The sequence below is a fragment of the Ranitomeya imitator genome, chromosome 8 (genome assembly GCF_032444005.1).
Source record: "Ranitomeya imitator isolate aRanImi1 chromosome 8, aRanImi1.pri, whole genome shotgun sequence".
Taxonomy (NCBI): Eukaryota; Metazoa; Chordata; class Amphibia; order Anura; family Dendrobatidae; genus Ranitomeya; species Ranitomeya imitator.
Window position 1 is genome coordinate 8,483,540 of NC_091289.1, and position 23,309 is coordinate 8,506,848.

The window sequence follows — 23,309 nt, forward strand, 5'->3', positions numbered from 1 at the left end:
GAGCTGCACTCACTATTCTGCTGGTGCAGTCACTGTGTACATACATTACTGATCCTGAGTTACCTCCTGTATTATACTCCAGAGCTGCACTCACTATTCTGCTGGTGCAGTCACTGTGTACATACATGACATTACTGATCCTGAGTTACATCCTGTATTATACTCCAGAGCTGCACTCACTATTCTGCTGGTGCAGTCACTGTGTACATACATTACATTACTGATCCTGAGTTACATCCTGTATTAAACCTTAGAGCTGCACTCACTATTCTGCTGGTGCAGTCTCTGTGTACATACGTTACATTACTGATCCCGAGTTACATCCTGTATTATACTCCAGACCTGCACTCACTATTCTGCTGGTGCAGTCACTGTGTACATACATTACATTATTGATCCTGAGTTACATCCTGTATTATATCCCAGAGCTGCACTCACTATTCTGCTGGTGCAGTCACTGTGTACATACATTACATTACTGATCCAGAGTTACATAATGTATTATACTCCAGAGCTGCACTCACTATTCTGCTGGTGCAGTCACTGTGTACATACATTACATTACTGATCCTGAGTTACATCCTGTATTATACTCCAGAGATGCACTCACTATTCTGCTGGTGCAGTCACTGTGTACATACATTACATTACTGATCCTGAGTTACATCCTGTATTATACTCCAGACCTGCACTCACTATTCTGCTGGTGCAGTCATTGTGTACATACATTACATTACTGATCCTGAGTTACATCCTGTATTATACTCCAGAGCTGCACTCACTGTTCTGCTGGTGCAGTCACTGTGTACATACATTACATTACTGATCCTGAGTTACATCCTGTATTATACTCCAGAGCTGCACTCACTATTCTGCTGGTGCAGTCACTGTGTACATACATTACATTACTGATCCTGAGTTACATCCTGTATTATACCCCAGAGCTGCACTCACTATTCTGCTGGTGCAGTCACTGTGTACATACATTACATTACTGATCCTGAGTTACATCCTGTATTATACTCCAGAGCTGTACTCACTACTCTGCTGGTGCAGTCACTGTGTACATACATTACATTACTGATCCTGAGTTACATCCTGTATTATATTCCAGAGCTGCACTCACTATTCTGCTGTTGCAGTCACTGTGTACATACATTACATTACTGATCCTGAGTTACATCCTGTATTATACTCCAGAGCTGCACTCACTATTCTGCTGGTGCAGTCACTGTGTACATACATTACATTACTGATCCTGAGTTACATCCTGTATTATACTCCAGAGCTGCACTCAGTATTCTGCTGGTGCAGTCACTGTGTACATACATTACATTACTGATCCTGAGTTACATCCTGTATTATCCTCCAGAGCTGCATTCACTATTCTGCTGGTGCAGTCACTGTGTACATACATTACATTACTGATCCTGAGTTACCTCCTGTATTATACCCCAGAGCTGCACTCACTATTCTGCTGGTGCAGTCACTGTGTACATACATTACATTACTGATCCTGAGTTACATCCTGTATTATACTCCAGAGCTGCACTCACTATTCTGCTGGTGCAGTCACTGTGTACATACATTACATTACTGATCCTGAGTTACATCCTGTATTATACTCCAGAGCTGCACTCACTATTCTGCTGGTGCAGTCACTGTGTACATACATTACATTACTGATCCTGAGTTACATCCTGTATTATACTCCAGAGCTGGACTCAGTATTCTGCTGGTGCAGTCACTGTGTACATACATTACATTACTGATCCTGAGTTACATCCTGTATTGTACTCCAGAGCTGCACTCACTATTCTGCTGGTGCATTCACTGTGTACATACAGACACATGTTGCCCCTCTTTTCACGCCTCCTGATATCTGCTCTTCCGCCTTCGTTTAGATCTGGCATCGGTCATCAGAGCTGATATTCCCGCCGGTGGCTGGCGTGGGGTGCGATGTTGCTGCTCTGCCTGTGAGGGCGCTACAGATAAAACAAAAGCCTGATAAAGGCTTCATTGCCAAACCAGAATCATGGGAGCCCAATTAAAGGGCCAGTACACCTAAAATAGTCAGCAGCGTATATATAACTATGGAAGATAAGGGGGTAAATGTCTGAGAAGTGAGGAGAGAATCCAGGACTGTCCGTGCTGATGGGGGACACTGTGCAGGAGGTGAAGCTGCAATATAAGACCCCAGACTGGCAGCCATATTATAATGCCTAATGGGGGGAGGGGTGGAGATAGCAGACGCCAATCCATAACATGGAAGGTATAAAATAATGTTCTGATTGTGATGAATACTGCAGGCGGCACGAATGATCTTCTGTTGACTTGGGGAGACTACATTTCATTTTACATCAAAGGAGAAATCACAGAGACACAAGTGATGACATCACATGAGAAAAGCAATGACATCACAAGGACCAAAGCGATGACATCACAAAATGAAAAGTGATGACATCAGAAGGTGTAAAGCAAAGTATCCACAAAAATAAAAATCAATGCGTCAATCATGGATATAATCTGATGCAATCTTTATTCCATTTATAATAAAGCCGCCGTTCCTCATCTCATCCCAATACGATGGTCGTTTCCAGGTCCCTACTGCCCAACACCAAATGCTACAGTTACAGAATTTATGTAGGTTTTTAGGGAGAGAGTTTAGGATTTTGGTTGCACCCCACCTTCCCTTTATCCCTCCACCCATTGGGTGCCTATAAGTATCTGCAGCAGATTGTTGCTACACTGGCGCCCCCTGCTGGACACATCTGTAATGATCCCACTCAGAGGCCAATTCACCGTTTTTCTGTTTTAAGTCGCTTTTCTGTTGTTCTAGTAACATTTGTTGCATTATTTTACTCCAATTCTTAAAAAACGGTGAACTCTGACTATTGTGCATTGTTAAAGGTGTTCTTTCATTTATGTTTTTTTTAGATAAAAAAAAAAGTCGCACAATCCTTAAAGTGTCGCCTGCTAGTCCTTTGCTGCACAAAAAAAAGAAAATTGTTTGTTTGCAGCAGAATTCTGTTCTAAAATTGCATTAAAGGTCAAAACATGTTTGCACAACTTACGGCACGGCACTAAAACATGCGCTAAATTTGTTAACAGCGCACCCTTCATTATGGCAAATAGATGTAAAACGCGTCGTGTGGAATCGAGGCCAAAAGTCATAAAAGGAAAATCACAAATTTGAAGATACAGGATGCACGAACTGCGCAAATGTTCATCTAACAGTTCAAAAAGTTACAAATGAGGAATTAAACAAAATACATCGGGATAAGGAAAACTACGGCCGTAATGAAAAGAAGAGAAATGACAAAAACAAGCAACAATAGCTTAGAAATGGCGCAAACTAAATAATGAAAAAAATGCATGTGTGTATATACAGTGTGTGTGTATATATATATATATATATATATATATATATATTCTATGTATCACTCCGCCATTGCCCCAGATAAGTGCAGCTATGAGGAATCATCACTTTCCCTCTGTTGTTTGCTTGCAGCGTAGTGGAGCGTTCACACATTACTGAAACTGCAGAACATGAAGGCTTTGTCTGCGAGCGAGTGCAGCCTCCTAGGCGAGTGCAGCCTCCTAGGCGAGTGCAGCCTCCTAGGCGAAGCAATTTATTGGTTCCATGCAAGGCAATGGCTTCTGGACTTCATCATGAATATCTAACTCTCACATAACTGAGCAACCGAGATTATGGAGACGGCGCGGAGAGAAGACTCTGCGCTCCAGGCCGTATACGTGGCATGACAGGTCCTTCTCCCTGTATCTGTACTGGACGTGCGCTACAGGGATCATTTCCACCGTCTGACGCTGGAAAAACAGAATAAAGAGGAAATAAATTCTGTTATTTCTCATTGGAAAAATGTAACTAATTATAAAAGGTCTGTGCAGTAATAATAGGGTTATAATGGATCATGGAGGAAACAGGGGTCTGGCGACATCTTGTGGCCACTCTTCAGTAATGCAGCTTATGAAAAATTGTAGAGCAGCTCAGCAGACAGTATCACACAGGAGAGGCTTAGATACACGGCTCAGAAGACGGTATCACACAGGATAGGATTAGATACACACCTCAGCAGACAGTATCACACAGGATAGGAATAGATACACGGCTCAGAAGACAGTATCACACAGGATAGGATTAGATACACAGCTCAGCAGACAGTATCACACAGGATAGGATTAGATACACAGCTCAGCAGTCAGTATCACACAGGATAGGAATAGATACACGGCTCAGAAGACAGTATCACACAGGAGAGGATTAGATACACGGCTCAGACGCAAGTATCACACAGGAGAGGATTAGATACACAGCTCAGCAGTCAGTATCACACAGGAGAGGATTAGATACACAGCTCAGCAGACAGTATCACACAGGATAGGATTGGATACACGGCTCAGCAGTCAGTATCACACAGGATAGGATTAGATACACGGCTCAGCAGACAGTATCACACAGGAGAGGATTAGATACACGGCTCAGCAGACAGTATCACACAGGAGAGGATTAGATACACGGCTCAGCAGTCAGTATCACACAGGAGAGGATTAGATACACGGCTCAGCAGACAGTATCACACAGGAGAGGATTAGATACACAGCTCAGCAGTCAGTATCACACAGGAGAGGATTAGATACACGGCTCAGCAGACAGTATCACACAGGAGAGGATTAGATACATAGCTCAGCAGTCAGTATCACACAGGAGAGGATTAGATACACAGCTCAGCAGACAGTATCACACAGGAGAGGATTAGATACACGGCTCAGCAGACAGTATCACACAGGAGAGGATTAGATACATAGCTCAGCAGTCAGTATCACACAGGATAGGATTAGATACACGGCTCAGCTCAGTATCACACAGGATAGGATTAGATACACGGCTCAGCAGACAGTATCACACAGGAGAGGATTAGATACACAGCTCAGCAGACAGTGTCAGACAGGAGAGGATTAGATACACAGCTCAGCAGTCAGTATCACACAAGATAGGATTGGATACACGGCTCAGCAGTCAGTATCACACAGGATAGGATTAGATACACGGCTCAGCAGACAGTATCACACAGGAGAGGATTAGATACACAGCTCAGCAGTCAGTATCACACAGGAGAGGATTGGATACACAGCTCAGCAGACAGTGTCAGACAGGAGAGGATTAGATACATGGCTCAGCAGACAGTATCACACAGGAGAGGATTAGATACACAGCTCATCAGACAGTATCACACAGGATAGGATTGGATACACAGCTCAGCAGACAGTGTCAGACAGGAGAGGATTAGATACACGGCTCAGCAGTCAGTATCTCACAGGAGAGGATTAGATACACAGCTCAGCAGACAGTGTCAGACAGGAGAGGATTAGATACACAGCTCAGCAGTCAGTATCACACAGGATAGGATTGGATACACGGCTCAGCAGTCAGTATCACACAGGATAGGATTAGATACACGGCTCAGCAGACAGTATCACACAGGATAGGATTGGATACACAGCTCAGCAGTCAGTATCACACAGGATAGGATTAGATACACAGCTCAGCAGACAGTATCACACAGGATAGGATTAGATACACAGCTCAGCAGACAGTGTCAGACAGGAGAGGATTAGATACACAGCTCAGCAGTCAGTATCACATAGGAGAGGATTAGATACACAGCTCAGCAGACAGTATCACACAGGATAGGATTAGATACACGGCTCAGCAGACAGTATCACACAGGAGAGGATTAAATACACGGCTCAGCAGACAGTATCACACAGGAGAGGATTAGATACACGGCTCTGCAGTCAGTGTCAGACAGGAGAGGATTAGATACACAGCTCAGCAGTCAGTATCACACAGGAGAGGATTAGATACACGGCTCAGCAGACAGTATCACACAGGAGAGGATTAGATACACGGCTCAGCAGACAGTATCACACAGGAGAGGATTAGATACACGGCTCAGCAGACAGTATCACACAGGAGAGGATTAGATACACGGCTCTGCAGTCAGTATCACACAGGATAGGATTGGATACATGGCTCAGCAGACAGTATCACACAGGAGAGGATTAGATACACGGCTCAGCAGACAGTATCACACAGGAGAGGATTAGATACACAGCTCAGCAGTCAGTATCACACAGGAGAGGATTAGATACACAGCTCAGCAGACAGTATCACACAGGAGAGGATTAGATACACGGCTCAGCAGTTAGTATCACACAGGAGAGGATTAGATACACGGCTCAGCAGTCAGTATCACACAGGAGAGGATTAGATACATGGCTCAGCAGACAGTATCACACAGGAGAGGATTAGATACACAGCTCAGCAGTCAGTATCACACAGGAGAGGATTAGATACACGGCTCAGCAGTCAGTATCACACAGGAGAGGATTAGATACACAGCTCAGCAGTCAGTATCACACAGGAGAGGATTAGATACATAGCTCAGCAGACAGTATCACACAGGAGAGGATTAGATACACGGCTCAGCAGTCAGTATCACACAGGAGAGGATTAGATACACGGCTCAGCAGACAGTATCACACATGATAGGATTAGATACACGGCTCAGCAGACAGTATCACACATGATAGGATTAGATACACAGCTCAGCAGACAGTATCACATAGGATAGGATTAGATACACAGCTCAGCAGTCAGTATCACACAGGAGAGGATTAGATACACAGCTCAGCAGTCAGTATCACACAGGAGAGGATTAGATACACGGCTCAGCAGTCAGTATCACACAGGAGAGGATTAGATACACGGCTCAGCAGTCAGTATCACACAGGAGAGGATTAGATACATAGCTTAACAGACAGTAACACATTTTCTGATTGTATTTCTGATTCTGATGAATACATTGAATTTTCGCTTCGTTCTCTGAGTAAATAATGAGGACGCAGATAACATTCCTACAATCCAGCAATTGCTGTGATTAACTCATTGAATTCCGGTTGTACTCGCGCAGTGTGGAAGTCAGACCCAGCGACTGTACAATAACTTCTATATTAATGCTACAATACTCACAATATAACATTACTACTGTGCTCTACGGTAATCTTGTGCTACATTGTTACTACTACCATATTACTACTGAATAATGTAATCATACTTTTATTACTTTATTATTATTGGCACAGCACTAGTCCGCTAATACTACTGCAGTGTTAGTGCTCCTGTTCGCACACTGCTTAGGCTGCGGTCAGTTTCTGCGCTGCACATTACCATGATATTATTACTGTTGATTACTGCTGCAGTACTGGAGTTGTACAAGGTTTCATGATTCCCCCACCAGACCATTGCGGCTACATTAATACCGCACCATGATTACTACATGGCATCAGGAGGGTCTTTACCTGCCTCAGGACGCGGCACGAGGGGCCACAAGTCTTCTGGTGTTCTTGGATCAATCTCCCGGAAGCGCCAGAGATCTCAGGGACGTCCGTGAATCCGGCTAAAGGCTGAACCTGCAATAATGACAAGAATAAGAAAGACAGAAACCCCTTTCTGCGAGTGTTGTACCTCTGCTGCTCCTCCTGTCACTCAGCTTTTCCAGACTCCTGCAGCAAAGCGCGAGCAGGGGGATGAAGAAGAAAACTTTCCCAGAAGTGGATGTTAGTACGAAAAGGCTGCAGAACAGACTATGGGACTGAGATTTACTTCTGAGTCTCCAGCATCCTGCAAACCTTTCATCATCTCTACAGAAGGCGCCGCAGCCTCGTTCCCCGTCATTTAGGCCATAAAGGTTTGTAGCAGAAAAGAATCACAGGCCTCGACGGGAGAACAGTTTCTGACTTTAGCACGAGAAGCCAAAATATTTGCCAAAAGACTATGAATGAATTGGGTGCATCTAATTGGAGCCACCCACAATGGATACATAATTCCTGGGCGAGGAATCAATATTTACATATAATCTACAGAATTAATCTCATCCTTATAGAAGTATCGAATTCTTGTTAAGTAACCCCGGAGTATGTATCTAATCACATAAATCTCTGCATCAGCTACGTACTCCAGGTATACAAGAAATTCAAAAGAATGTATCTAATCAACAGCTGCGTATCTATCTCACGAGTATGTATCTAATTAGCACAGATATGAATTGTTTACGATTTTCAATTCTAAATATTTTAGGATTTTCAGCTCATTTGTATCTAATCCACATGAATTCCATTGATGGAATCTCTTCCGTCACTATGTATCTAGCTGACAGGCAGGCTTCTCACTTTAATGTGTTGTACGTTTCTAATCCAATACTATGTATCTAATTCCACTTCTTACCGTCAAATCATCATCCGTCGTTATCGCCTCCCCCGTCACCTTCTGCAGGAGGACGAGCGGCAAACTGATCTCCTGCTCCAGTGGATCCGAGACGACCTGGGATCGCAGAGTCTTCCTGAGAGAGAGAATGGGAAAGAGCAAGAAAAGTGATGACGGGAGAATCCGTGAAAACTCAGCTCTGAGCTCACATCTTCCCGCAGCTCCTGCTGGTTCAGTGTCCGTAAAGAGCAAATATGCTGCACACAGTCGTCTCCAATCTGCTGCAAAACTGCAACTCCTATCATGTGATGGTGAGGGCATGCTGGGAGTTGTAGTTTTGTAGATGTTGGGGAGCAACAGAAAGCTGATAACCTTTCGAAACACAAACTATAACAGATGAATGCAGCGAAAACCTCCATCAGTAAACTTATTAGCAAGGTGCAATCCTCCCGCCTAGTATATATAGAGTATGGCATGTAAAAGTTTGGGCACCTGCTAAAAATGACTGTTCCTGTTATTGTGAACAGCTGAGCAAGTTGAAGATGAAATGATCTCAAAAGGCCTAAAGTTAAAGAAGCCCCATTTCCTTAGTATTTTAGGCACCCCCCAAAATATTGTCATTTTTTTACATTTTAAAAATTACAAAAAGCAAAATGGGCCGATGCAGAAGTTTGGGCACAAACACACAAACAAAAATACACCGCTCACCATTTCACCGCCAGCTGCTGGTAAAAAAAGAGTCGCCCTTCTCCTTTACATAAGCCACATATTTTTCGACCTCGTCCAGAACATTTGCTGCATCTAAATGGTTAAAAAAAAGTCACAAATTCATAATGGAATTGAGTCCCCCCCTGTCCATCACCGCAACCCTCACTGCTTTCCCCGATTAATTTATAGCACTACAGATATCACCAGAGAAAGAAAGGAAGATACAAATCATAAAAAAAGAGCAAAAGGAGGAAAAACAGTATTATAGCAGTTTATTCTTGTACATAGGAGCAGTATTATAGTAGTTATATTCTTGTACATAGGAGCAGTATTATAGTAGTTTATTCTTGTACATAGGAGCAGTATTATAGCAGTTTATTCTTGTACATAGGAGCAGTATTATAGTAGTTATATTCTTGTAGATAGGAGCAGTATTATAGTAGTTATATTCTTGTATATAGGAGCAGTATTATAGTAGTTATATTCTTGTATATAGGAGCAGTATTATAGTAGTTATATTCTTGTACATAGAAGCAGTATTATAGTAGTTATATTCTTGTACATAGGGGCAGTATTATAGTAGTTATATTCCTGTACATAGGGGCAGTATTATAGTAGTTATATTCTTGTATATAGGAGCAGTATTATAGTAGTTATATTCTTGTACATAGGTGGCAGTATTATAGCAGTTATATTCTTGTACATAGGGGCAGTATTATAGCAATTATATTCTTGTATATAGGATCAGTATTATAGCAGTTATATTCTTATACATGGGGCAGTATTATAGTAGTTATATTCTTGTACATAGAGGCAGTATTATAGTAGTTATATTCTTGTATATAGGGGCAGTATTATAGTAGTTATATTCTTGTATATAGGAGCAGTATTATAATAGTTATATTCTTGTACATAGGAGCAGTATTATAGTAGTTATATTCTTGTACATAGGAGGCAGTATTATAGTAGTTATATTCTTGTACATAGGAGCAGTATTATAGTAGTTATATTCTTGTACATAGGAGCAGTATTATAGTAGTTATATTCTTGTACATAGGGGCAGTATTATAGTAGTTATATTCTTGTACATAGGAGCAGTATTATAATAGTTATATTCTTATACATAGGGGCAGTATTATAGTAGTTATATTCTTGTACATAGGGGGCAGTATTATAGCAGTTATATTCTTGTACATTGGAGCAGTATTATAGTAGTTATATTCTTATACATAGGGGCAGTATTATAGTAGTTATATTCTTGTACATAGGAGCAGTATTATAGTAGATATATTATTGTACATAGGAGCAGTATTATAGTAGTTATATTCTTGTACATAGGAGCAGTATTATAATAGTTATATTCTTGTACATAGGGGCAGTATTATAGTAGTTATATTCTTGTACATAGGAGCAGTATTATAGTAGTTATATTCTTGTACATAGGGAGCAGTATTATAGTAGTTATATTCTTGTACATAGGGAGCAGTATTATAGTAGTTATATTCTTGTACATAGGGAGCAGTATTATAGTAGTTATATTCTTGTACATAGGGTCAGTATTATAGTAGTTATATTCTTATACATAGGGGAAGAATTATAGTAGTTATATTCTTGTATATAGAGGCAGTATTATAGTAGTTATATTCTTGTACATAGGAGCAGTTTTATAGTAGTTATATTCTTGTACATAGGGGCAGTATTATAGTAGTTATATTCTTGTACATAGGAGCAGAATTATAGTAGTTATATTCTTGTACATAGGGGCAGTATTATAGTAGTTATATTCTTGTACATAGGAGCAGTATTATAGTAGTTATATTCTTGTACATAGGGGCAGTATTATAATAGTTATATTCTTGTACATAGGAGCAGTATTATAATAGTTATATTCTTGTACATAGGAGCAGTATTATAATAGTTATATTCTTGTACATAGGGGCAGTATTATAATAGTTATATTCTTGTACATAGGAGCAGTATTATAGTAGTTATATTCTTGTACATAGGAGCAGTATTATAGTAGTTATATTCTTGTACATAGGAGCAGTATTATAGTAGTTATATTCCTGTACATAGGAGCAGTATTATAGTAGTTATATTCTTGTACATAGGGGCAGTATTATAGTAGTTATATTCTTGTACATAGGAGCAGTATTATAATAGTTATATTCTTGTACATAGGAGCAGTATTATAGTAGTTATATTCTTGTACATAGGAGCAGTATTATAGTAGTTATATTCTTGTACATAGGAGCAGTATTATAATAGTTATATTCTTGTACATAGGGGCAGTATTATAGTAGTTATATTCTTGTACATAGGAGCAGTTTTATAGTAGTTATATTCTTGTACATAGGAGCAGTATTATAGTAGTTATATTCTTGTACATAGGAGCAGTATTATAATAGTTATATTCTTGTACATAGGGGCAGTATTATAGTAGTTATATTCTTGTACATAGGAGCAGAATTATAGTAGTTATATTCTTGTACATAGAGGCAGTATTATAGTAGTTATATTCTTGTACATAGGAGCAGTATTATAGTAGTTATATTCTTGTACATAGGGGCAGTATTATAGTAGTTATATTCTTGTACATAGGAGCAGTATTATAATAGTTATATTCTTGTACATAGGAGCAGTATTATAGTAGTTATATTCTTGTACATAGGAGCAGTATTATAGTAGTTATATTCTTGTACATAGGAGCAGTATTATAGTAGTTATATTCTTGTACATAGGAGCAGTATTATAGTAGTTATATTCTTGTATATAGGGACAGTATTATAGTAGTTATATTCTTGTACATAGGGGCAGTATTATAGTAGTTATATTGTTGTACATAGGAGCAGTATTATAGTAGTTATATTCTTGTACATAGGGGCAGTATTATAGTAGTTATATTCTTGTACATAGGAGCAGTATTATAATAGTTATATTCTTGTACATAGGAGCAGTATTATAGTAGTTATATTCTTATACATAGGGAGCAGTATTATAGTAGTTATATTCTTGTACATAGGAGCAGTATTATAGTAGTTATATTATTGTATATAGAGGCAGTATTATAGTAGTTATATTCTTGTACATAGGAGCAGTTTTATAGTAGTTATATTCTTGTACATAGGGGCAGTATTATAGTAGTTATATTCTTGTATATAGGAAGCAGTATTATAGTAGTTATATTCTTGTACATAGGAGCAGTATTATAGTAGTTATATTCTTGTACATAGGGGCAGTATTATAGTAGTTATATTCTTATACATAGGAGCAGTATTATAGTAGCTTTATTCTTGCACATAGGGGCAGTATTATAGTAGTTATATTATTGTACATAGGAGCAGTATTATAATAGTTATATTCTTGTACATAGGGGCAGTATTATAGTAGTTATATTCTTATACATAGGGGCAGTATTATAGTAGTTATATTCTTGTACATAGGGAGCAGTATTATAGTAGTTATATTCTTGTACATGATAGGGAGCAGTATTATAATAGTTATATTCTTGTACATAGGAGCAGTATTATAATAGTTATATTCTTGTACATAGGAGCAGTATTATAGTAGTTATATTCTTGTACATAGGGGCAGTATTATAGTAGTTATATTCTTGTACATAGGGAGCAGTATTATAGTAGTTATATTCTTGTACATAGGGAGCAGTATTATAATAGTTATATTCTTGTACATAGGAGCAGTATTATAGTAGTTATATTCTTGTACATAGGGAGCAGTATTATAATAGTTATATTCTTGTACATAGGAGCAGTATTATAGTAGTTATATTCTTGTACATAGGGGCAGTATTATAGTAGTTATATTCTTGTACATAGGGAGCAGTATTATAATAGTTATATTCTTGTACATAGGAGCAGTATTATAGTAGTTATATTCTTGTACATAGGGGCAGTATTATAGTAGTTAGATTCTTGTACATAGGGAGCAGTATTATAGTAGTTATATTCTTGTACATAGGGGCAGTATTATAGTAGTTATGTTCTTGTACATAGGGGCAGTATTATAGTAGTTAGATTCTTGTACATAGGGAGCAGTATTATAGTAGTTATATTCTTGTACATAGGGAGCAGTATTATAGTAGTTATATTCTTGTATATAGGAGTAGTATTATAGTAGTTATATTCTTGTACATAGGAGCAGTATTATAGTAGTTATATTCTTGTATATAGGAGTAGTATTATAGTAGTTATATTCTTGTACATAGGAGCAGTATTATAGTAGTTATATTCTTGTACATAGGGGCAGTATTATAGTAGTTATATTCTTGTACATAGGGGCAGTATTATAGTAGTTATATTCTTGTACATAGGGAGCAGTATTATAATAGTTATATTCTTGTACATAGGAGCAGTATTATAGTAGTTATATTCTTGTACATAGGGGCAGTATTATAGTAGTTAGATTCTTGTACATAGGGAGCAGTATTATAGTAGTTATATTCCTGTACATAGGGGCAGTATTATAGTAGTTATGTTCTTGTACATAGGAGCAGTATTATAATAGTTATATTCTTGTACATAGGAGCAGTATTATAGTAGTTATATTCTTGTACATAGGGGCAGTATTATAGTAGTTAGATTCTTGTACATAGGGAGCAGTATTATAGTAGTTATATTCTTGTACATAGGGAGCAGTATTATAGTAGTTATATTCTTGTATATAGGAGTAGTATTATAGTAGTTATATTCTTGTACATAGGAGCAGTATTATAGTAGTTATATTCTTGTATATAGGAGTAGTATTATAGTAGTTATATTCTTGTACATAGGAGCAGTATTATAGTAGTTATATTCTTGTACATAGGGGCAGTATTATAGTAGTTATATTCTTGTACATAGGGAGCAGTATTATAGTAGTTATATTCTTGTACATAGGGAGCAGTATTATAATAGTTATATTCTTGTACATAGGAGCAGTATTATAGTAGTTATATTCTTGTACATAGGGGCAGTATTATAGTAGTTAGATTCTTGTACATAGGGAGCAGTATTATAGTAGTTATATTCCTGTACATAGGGGCAGTATTATAGTAGTTATGTTCTTGTACATAGGAGCAGTATTATAGTAGTTATATTCCTGTACATAGGGGCAGTATTATAGTAGTTATGTTCTTGTACAATACTCTGTAATTACTCCATCATTCACCTTTTTCTGCCACTCCCTGAACACGCTGGACACCTCTTGTTTCTGGATTTTTGGCGGCTGCTGCAGGAACATCGACATCTGAACTGTGGAGGAATTGAGAGCTTTTATAAGATAATCAATAAAAATAGAAATAAAAGTGCTAACATTTTGGACCTTACCTGTCCCGATCCCCCACATCTTGAGCATTTACAGCGTCCACGACCTCCACATTTGTGACATGTCTGCAACAATTTATCACAAAGTCACAGATTCAACGTTTAGAACCAATAATTCTTAAAGGGCCCATTGGAATCTTCCTTTCCCCATTTGTTACACGGTATCATTATTCCACACATCCCCCAATAGTCACACGTCACTTTCTGACTATACAGTTAGGGATCCTGCTGTTTCTGTCTTTATAGTGTTTTTTGTTACAGGAAATAAATTATAACTTTTGTATTCTGACATCATCGATGACACGAGCGGCTTTAATGGAAAACTTGTAATTCATTATATATAGAAATACTCAGCACAACGTCCGTTCACCTTTATTTCTCCAGATCGAGGAAGCGGAAGTTTCTTTGACCCTTCATGAAACATTTTTGGGGCACAGACATCAATATCCCAGAGCTGCGGGACGAGTTCTCTGTGTGGAGCGTCGATCCGCTGACCTGCAGGTGTAAGGACTGTGAAATGTAACCTGCGCCTGCAACATGTGCGCGACATAATCACGGCTGGCGCTAGGAGCACGCACCGGTGTACGGCCTGCAGAGCTTCTCGATGTGTCTGGTCTCAGCGAACGTCTCCAGTCTGTACTGAAATAAGGGGAAATAGAACCGATCAACTAATGGAAGGAGAGGTCCAAGGCTGTGTGCACACCTTCCGGATTTTTCACTTTTTTTTGCTATAAAAATGCGCTAAAAATGCATAAAAAACGGATACATATGCATCCTATCATTTATAATGCATTCCGCAATTTTTTTTGCACATGTTGCGCTTTTTTTTTCCGTGAAAAAATCGCATCGCGGTAAAAAACGTACCATGTTCATTAATTTTGCGGATTTTTTGTGGATTTCCCACTATATTATTGCATTGGGAACCTCCGAAAAAATCCGCAAAAAATCTGCAAAAAAAACGTGCAAAAAAACACATGCGGATTTCTTACAGAAAATGTCCAGTTTTGTACAGGAAATTTCTGCAAGAAATCCTGACCTGTGCACATAACCTAAGAGGTCCATACACATCCAGAGCTGCATGTTTATGCTCTACTCACAACCAGAGCTGCATGTTTATGCTCTACTCACAACCAGAGCTGCATATTTATGCTCTACTCACATCCAGAGCTGCATGTTTATGCTCTACTCACAACCAGAGCTGCATGTTTATGCTCTACTCACATCCAGAGCTGCATGTTTATGCTCTACTCACAACCAGAGCTGCATGTTTATGCTCTACTCACATCCAGAGCTGCATGCTCATGCTCTACTCACATCCAGAGCTGCATGTTTATGCTCTACTCACATCCCAAGCTGCATGTTTATGCTCTAGTCACATCCCTAGCTGCATGTTTATGCTCTAGTCACATCACGAGCTGCATATTTATGCTCTGGATGTGACTGGAGGATCACTGTTGTTTTGCTGATTTTGGACTCACTCTGTAGACCGGCATTTGTGTTAACCTCTCGACCACCGGCTCTTCTCTTCTGGGTCTGCAGCAGCAGAATGAGGACCAGACATATTTCCGCACAGCGTCCCTCGCTGCTTCCTTTGGGATCAACACGACATTTCTAGATAAGAAGGAGACAGGTCGTCGGGTTCTGGATTCGGAAGAGACTAAGTAATCGTGAGGGACCAGATAGAGGACAACCAAGGAGACCCTCACCTGTAATCCTGGCGGTCTCTGGGAGATGTGTCACGTGGGGCACAAGAGTCACTAAAGTCAGAGGTTCCTATAGAAAGAGAACATAGAAGATCAATGTCAGACTCCGGGCCACGACATAGCGACATGAACGGATTCACCTCTGCCTCTATATAATGATACACCGGGAAGGTCAGTAACTGAATAATCAGGAGTGGCTTCTATCTGGGCATAGAAAACTAGTGTATAGCTCCAAACATAGACATATAGGAAGTGCGGCCCACCGGGGAATTCTCCTGTTACCCTATGGGCCAGTCCGAGTCTGTATAAGACAACTAGGATATGGGAGGATATGAGAGGATAGCTGTGCACAATTTCCACTCTGCTGAATAGGCTGAGATGTAGATCCAGGTAGGATATGACAGAAAAGTGGTGGTCGCAGTCTATTCAGCAACGCGGAAATTGTCCACAGATATCCTCTGACCTTTATGCTAAACGGTCACTTGCTGACCCGTGGATCGGTTGATACCCATAATCTGTGCCTTAATAACGAATACATCAGGTTACTGTAATCTGATAACAACTACACTGTGTCTATCGGATAAGACCATATTTGCGCTATTTTCTCAAGGACTGAGATGTATGATTTACAGAGAATTATCGATTCTACGCAGACAGGATCTTATCATGTATCTCTGTATCCAGGGAGCTCCCCCTAGTGGTGACTGCAGACAGGATCTTATCATGTATCTCTGTATACAGGGAGCTCCCCCTAGTGGTGACTGCAGACAGGATCTTATCATGTATCTCTGTATACAGGGAGCTCCCCCTAGTGGTGACTGCAGACAGGATATTATCATGTATCTCTGTATACAGGGAGCTCCCCCTAGTGGTGGCTGCAGACAGGATCTTATCATATATCTCTATATACAGGGAGCTCCCCCTAGTGGTGGCTGCAGACAGGATCTTATCATGTATCTCTGTATACAGGGAGCTCCCCCTAGTGGTGGCTGCAGACAGGATCTTATCATGTGTCTCTGTATACAGGGAGCTCCCCCTAGTGGTGGCTGCAGACAGGATCTTATCATGTATCTCTATATACAGCGAGCTCCCCCTAGTGGTGGCTGCAGACAGGATCTTATGTATCTCTGTATACAGGGAGCTCCCCCTAGTGGTGGCTGCAGACAGGATCTTATCATGTATCTCTGTATACAGGGAGCTCCCCCTAGTGGTGGCTGCAGACAGGATCTTATGTATCTCTGTATACAGGGAGCTCCCCCTAGTGGTGGCTGCAGACAGAATCTTATCATGTATCTCTGTATACAGGGAGCTCCCCCTAGTGGTGGCTGCAGACAGGATCTTATCATGTATCTCTGTATACAGGGAGCTCCCCCTAGTGGTGGCTGCAGACAGGATCTTATCATGTATCTCTGTATACAGGAAGCTCCCCCTAGTGGTGGCTGCAGACAGGATCTTATGTATCTCTGTATACAGGGAGCTCCCCCTAGTGGTGGCTGCAGACAGAATCTTATCATGTATCTCTGTATACAGGGAGCTCCCCCTAGTGGTGGCTGCAGACAGGATCTTATCATGTATCTCTGTATACAGGGAGCTCCCCCTAGTGGTGGCTGCAGACAGGATCTTATCATGTATCTCTATATACAGCGAGCTCCCCCTAGTGGTGGCTGCAGACAGGATCTTATGTATCTCTGTATACAGGGAGCTCCCCCTAGTGGTGGCTGCAGACAGGATTTTATCATGTATCTCTGTATACAGGGAGCTCCCCCTAGTGGTGGCTGCAGACAGGATCTTATGTATCTCTGTATACAGGGAGCTCCCCCTAGTGGTGGCTGCAGACAGAATCTTATCATGTATCTCTATATACAGGGAGCTCCCCCTAGTGGTGGCTGCAGACAGGATCTTATCATGTATCTCTGTATACAGGGAGCTCCCCCTAGTGGTGGCTGCAGACAGGATCTTATCATGTATCTCTGTATACAGGGAGCTCCCCCTAGTGGTGGCTGCAGACAGGATCTTATCATGTATCTCTATATACAGGGAGCTCCCCCTAGTGGTGGCTGCAGACAGGATCTTATCATGTATCTCTGTATACAGGGAGCTTCCCCTAGTGGTGGCTGTAGACAGGATCTTATCATGTATCTCTGTATACAGGGAGCTCCCCCTAGTGGTGGCTGCAGACAGTATCTTATGTATCTCTGTATACAGGGAGCTCCCCCTAGTGGTGGCTGCAGACAGGATCTTATCATGTGTCTCTGTATACAGGGAGCTCCCCCTAGTGGTGACTGCAGACAGGATCTTATCATGTATCTCTGTATACAGGGAGCTCCCCCTAGTGGTGGCTGCAGACAGGATCTTATCATGTATCTCTGTATACAGGGAGCTCCCCCTAGTGGTGGCTGCAGACAGGATCTTATCATGTATCTCTGTATACAGGGAGCTCCCCCTAGTGGTGACTGCAGACAGGATCTTATCATGTATCTCTGTATACAGGGAGCTCGCCCTAATGGTGGCTGCAGACAGGATCTTATCATGTATCTCTGTATACAGGGAGCTCCCCCTAGTGGGGGCTGCAGACACAATCTGATCCTGTATCTCTGTATACAGGGAGCTCCCCCTAGTGGTGGCTGCAGACAGGATCTTATCATGTATCTCTGTATACAGGGAGCTCCCCCTAGTGGTGGCTGCAGACAGGATCTTATCATGTATCTCTGTATACAATGAGCTCCCCCTAGTGGTGACTGCAGACAGGATCTTATCATGTATCTCTATATACAGGGAGCTCCCCCTAGTGATTGCTGCAGACAGGATCTTATCATGTATCTCTGTATACAGGGAGCTCCCCCTAGTGGTGACTGCAGACAGGATCTTATCATGTATCTCTGTATACAGGGAGCTCCCCCTAGTGGTGACTGCAGACAGGATCTTATCATGTATCTCTGTATACAGGGAGCTCCCTCTAGTGGTGGCTGCAGACAGGATCTTATCATGTATCTCTGTATACAGGGAGCTCCCCCTAGTGGTGGCTGCAGACAGGCTCTTATCATGTATCTGTATACAGGGAACTCCCCCTAGTGGTGGCTGCAGACAGGATCTTATCATGTATCTCTATATACAGGGAGCTCCCCTTAGTGGTGGCTGCAGACAGGATCTTATGTATCTCTGTATACAGGGAGCTCCCCCTAGTGGTGGCTGCAGACAGGATCTTATCATGTATCTCTATATACAGGGAGCTCCCCCTAGTGGTGACTGCAGACAGGATCTTATCATGTATCTCTGTATACAGGGAGCTCCCCCTAGTGGTGGCTGCAGACAGCATCTTATCATGTATCTCTATATACAGGGCGCTCCCCCTAGTGGTGGCTGCAGTCAGGATCTTATCATGTACCTCTGTATACAGGGAGCTCCCCCTAGTGGTGACTGCAGACAGGATCTTATCATGTATCTCTGTATACAGGGAGCTCCCCCTAGTGGTGTCTGCAGACAGGATCATATCATGTATCTCTGTATACAGGGAGCTCCCCCTAGTGGTGACTGCAGACAGGATCATATCATGTATCTCTGTATATAGGGAGCTCCCCCTAGTGGTGGCTGCAGACAGGATCTTATCATGTACCTCTGTATACAGGGAGCTCCCCCCAGTGGTGGGTGCAGACAGGAACTTATCATGTATCTCTGTATACAGGGAGCTCCCCCTAGTGGTGACTGCAGACAGGATCATATCATGTATCTCTGTATATAGGGAGCTCCCCCTAGTGGTGGCTGCAGACAGGATCTTATCATGTATCTCTGTATACAGGGAGCTCCCCCTAGTGGTGACTGTAGACAGGATCTTATCATGTATCTCTGTATGCAGGGAGCTCCCCCTAGTGGTGACTGTAGACAGGATCTTATCATGTATCTTTGTATACAGGGAGCTCCCCCTAGTGGTGACTGTAGACAGGATATTATCATGTATCTCTGTATACCCTAGTGGTGGCTGCAGACAGGATCTTATCATGTATCTCTGTATACAGGGAGCTCCCCCTAGTGGTGGCTGCAGACAGGATCTTATCATGTATCTCTATATACAGCGAGCTCCCCCTAGTGGTGGCTGCAGACAGGATCTTATGTATCTCTGTATACAGGGAGCTCCCCCTAGTGGTGGCTGCAGACAGGATTTTATCATGTATCTCTGTATACAGGGAGCTCCCCCTAGTGGTGGCTGCAGACAGGATCTTATGTATCTCTGTATACAGGGAGCTCCCCCTAGTGGTGGCTGCAGACAGAATCTTATCATGTATCTCTGTATACAGGGAGCTCCCCCTAGTGGTGGCTGCAGACAGGATCTTATCATGTATCTCTGTATACAGGGAGCTCCTCCTAGTGGTGGCTGCAGACAGGATCTTATCATGTATCTCTGTATACAGGGAGCTCCCCCTAGTGGTGGCTGCAGACAGGATCTTATCATGTATCTCTATATACAGGGAGCTCCCCCTAGTGGTGGCTGCAGACAGGATCTTATCATGTATCTCTGTATACAGGGAGCTTCCCCTAGTGGTGGCTGTAGACAGGATCTTATCATGTATCTCTGTATACAGGGAGCTCCCCCTAGTGGTGGCTGCAGACAGTATCTTATGTATCTCTGTATACAGGGAGCTCCCCCTAGTGGTGGCTGCAGACAGGATCTTATCATGTGTCTCTGTATACAGGGAGCTCCCCCTAGTGGTGACTGCAGACAGGATCTTATCATGTATCTCTGTATACAGGGAGCTCCCCCTAGTGGTGGCTGCAGACAGGATCTTATCATGTATCTCTGTATACAGGGAGCTCCCCCTAGTGGTGGCTGCAGACAGGATCTTATCATGTATCTCTGTATACAGGGAGCTCCCCCTAGTGGTGACTGCAGACAGGATCTTATCATGTATCTCTGTATACAGGGAGCTCCCCCTAATGGTGGCTGCAGAGAGGATCTTATCATGTATCTCTGTATACAGGGAGCTCCCCCTAGTGGGGGCTGCAGACACAATCTGATCCTGTATCTCTGTATACAGGGAGCTCCCCCTAGTGGTGGCTGCAGACAGGATCTTATCATGTATCTCTGTATACAGGGAGCTCCCCCTAGTGGTGGCTGCAGACAGGATCTTATCATGTATCTCTGTATACAATGAGCTCCCCCTAGTGGTGACTGCAGACAGGATCTTATCATGTATCTCTATATACAGGGAGCTCCCCCTAGTGGTGACTGCAGACAGGATCTTATCATGTATCTCTGTATACAGGGAGCTCCCCCTAGTGGTGACTGCAGACAGGATCTTATCATGTATCTCTGTATACAGGGAGCTCCCCCTAGTGGTGACTGCAGACAGGATCTTATCATGTATCTCTGTATACAGGGAGCTCCCTCTAGTGGTGGCTGCAGACAGGATCTTATCATGTATCTCTGTATACAGGGAGCTCCCCCTAGTGGTGGCTGCAGACAGGCTCTTATCATGTATCTGTATACAGGGAACTCCCCCTAGTGGTGGCTGCAGACAGGATCTTATCATGTATCTCTATATACAGGGAGCTCCCCTTAGTGGTGGCTGCAGACAGGATCTTATGTATCTCTGTATACAGGGAGCTCCCCCTAGTGGTGGCTGCAGACAGGATCTTATCATGTATCTCTATATACAGGGAGCTCCCCCTAGTGGTGACTGCAGACAGGATCTTATCATGTATCTCTGTATACAGGGAGCTCCCCCTAGTGGTGGCTGCAGACAGCATCTTATCATGTATCTCTATATACAGGGCGCTCCCCCTAGTGGTGGCTGCAGTCAGGATCTTATCATGTACCTCTGTATACAGGGAGCTCCCCCCAGTGGTGGGTGCAGACAGGAACTTATCATGTATCTCTGTATACAGGGAGCTCCCCCTAGTGGTGACTGCAGACAGGATCATATCATGTATCTCTGTATATAGGGAGCTCCCCCTAGTGGTGGCTGCAGACAGGATCTTATCATGTATCTCTGTATACAGGGAGCTCCCCCTAGTGGTGACTGTAGACAGGATCTTATCATGTATCTCTGTATGCAGGGAGCTCCCCCTAGTGGTGACTGTAGACAGGATCTTATCATGTATCTTTGTATACAGGGAGCTCCCCCTAGTGGTGACTGTAGACAGGATATTATCATGTATCTCTGTATACCCTAGTGGTGGCTGCAGACAGGATCTTATCATGTATCTCTGTGTACAGGGAGCTCCCCCTAGTGGTGACTGCAGACAGGATTTCATCATGTATCTCTATACAGGGAGCTCCCCCTAGTGGTGACTGCAGACAGGATCTTATCATGTATCTCTGTATACAGGGAGCTTCCCCTAGTGGTGGCTGCAGACAGGATCTCATCATGCATCTCTGTATACAGGGAGCTCCCCCTAGTGGTGACTGCAGACAGGATCTCATCATGTTTCTCTATACAGGGAGCTCCCCCTAGTGGTGGCTGCAGACAGGATCTTATCATGTATCTCTGTATACAGGGAGCTCCCCCTAGTGGTGGCTGCAGACAGGATCTTATCATGTATCTCTGTATACAGGGAGCTCCCCCTAGTGGTGGCTGCAGACAGGATCTTATCATGTATCTCTGTATACAGGGAGCTCCCCCTAGTGGTGGCTGCAGACAGGATCTTATCATGTATCTCTGTATACAGGGAGCTCCCCCTAGTGGTGGCTGCAGACAGGATCTTATGTATCTCTGTATACAGGGAGCTCCCCCTAGTGGTGGCTGCAGACAGGATCTTATGTATCTCTGTATACAGGGAGCTCCCCCTAGTGGTGACTGCAGACAGTTGTGTCACAGAACAGATGGGAAGCAGTTCAGTTCCGTATTCTTTCCCTCCATGGACCCCATAGCAGTCACATTTTATGGCTCTATAGTAAGTCAATATTCTTCTATGTAGCACAGGGATACAAGAGAATGTAGCTATAAGAGCTTTGCCCCCGTTACCCACCTTGCTCCATGCAGATGTTTCCGGGGTCACATCCAGGAGGTCAGTAACGGGTTGTCGGCTCCTGAGGCTGCGCCATTATTAGAACAAACACTGAGAGTTGTGGATCCTTCAGACATTGTGCGACACCACAGCCGGCTCCACAGGTAGCGCAGAGAGTCAGGTCATGTCCCGCTTGGAGCCTGGACACAGTGCTCGGGGGGAACCACGCGGCCGGCACCTCTATGGGGCATGCCCCGGGGATGGGGCGCAGTATTAAGGCCCCTTGGGACGGGCAGACAATGGCGTGTAAAATCTGCTCCGATTGTGATAAGAGGAGCGCGGCGCGGC

The 23,309-nt window shown here is 42.5% G+C and overlaps 1 protein-coding gene across 1 annotated transcript; it reads right to left on the reverse strand.

Moving 5' to 3' along the window:
- Positions 1-2,529: 2,529 nt before the first annotated feature.
- On the reverse strand, positions 2,530-23,269 carry LOC138647289 (protein SSUH2 homolog). The gene is made up of 11 exons (XM_069736200.1): positions 22,983-23,269; positions 16,023-16,089; positions 15,795-15,927; positions 14,895-14,955; positions 14,687-14,811; positions 14,320-14,382; positions 14,162-14,244; positions 8,996-9,088; positions 8,309-8,423; positions 7,384-7,494; positions 2,530-3,828 (listed from the first exon to the last, which is right to left on the reverse strand). The coding sequence occupies exons 1-11, from the start codon at positions 22,990-22,992 to the stop codon at positions 3,688-3,690; spliced, it is 1,002 nt and encodes a 333-aa protein (XP_069592301.1). The 5' UTR covers positions 22,993-23,269; the 3' UTR covers positions 2,530-3,687.
- Between the last annotated feature and the right edge of the window lie 40 nt (positions 23,270-23,309).

Bases quoted from the DNA above. Each gene is read 5' to 3' on its own strand.
- LOC138647289 (XM_069736200.1), bottom strand. The intron at 14,245-14,319 runs GTAAGGTCCAAA...ATTCCTCCACAG, and splicing joins GATGTGGGGGATCGGGACAG to TTCAGATGTCGATGTTCCTG. The intron at 7,495-8,308 runs GTAAGAAGTGGA...TCATTATTGCAG, and splicing joins CGACGGATGATGATTTGACG to GTTCAGCCTTTAGCCGGATT.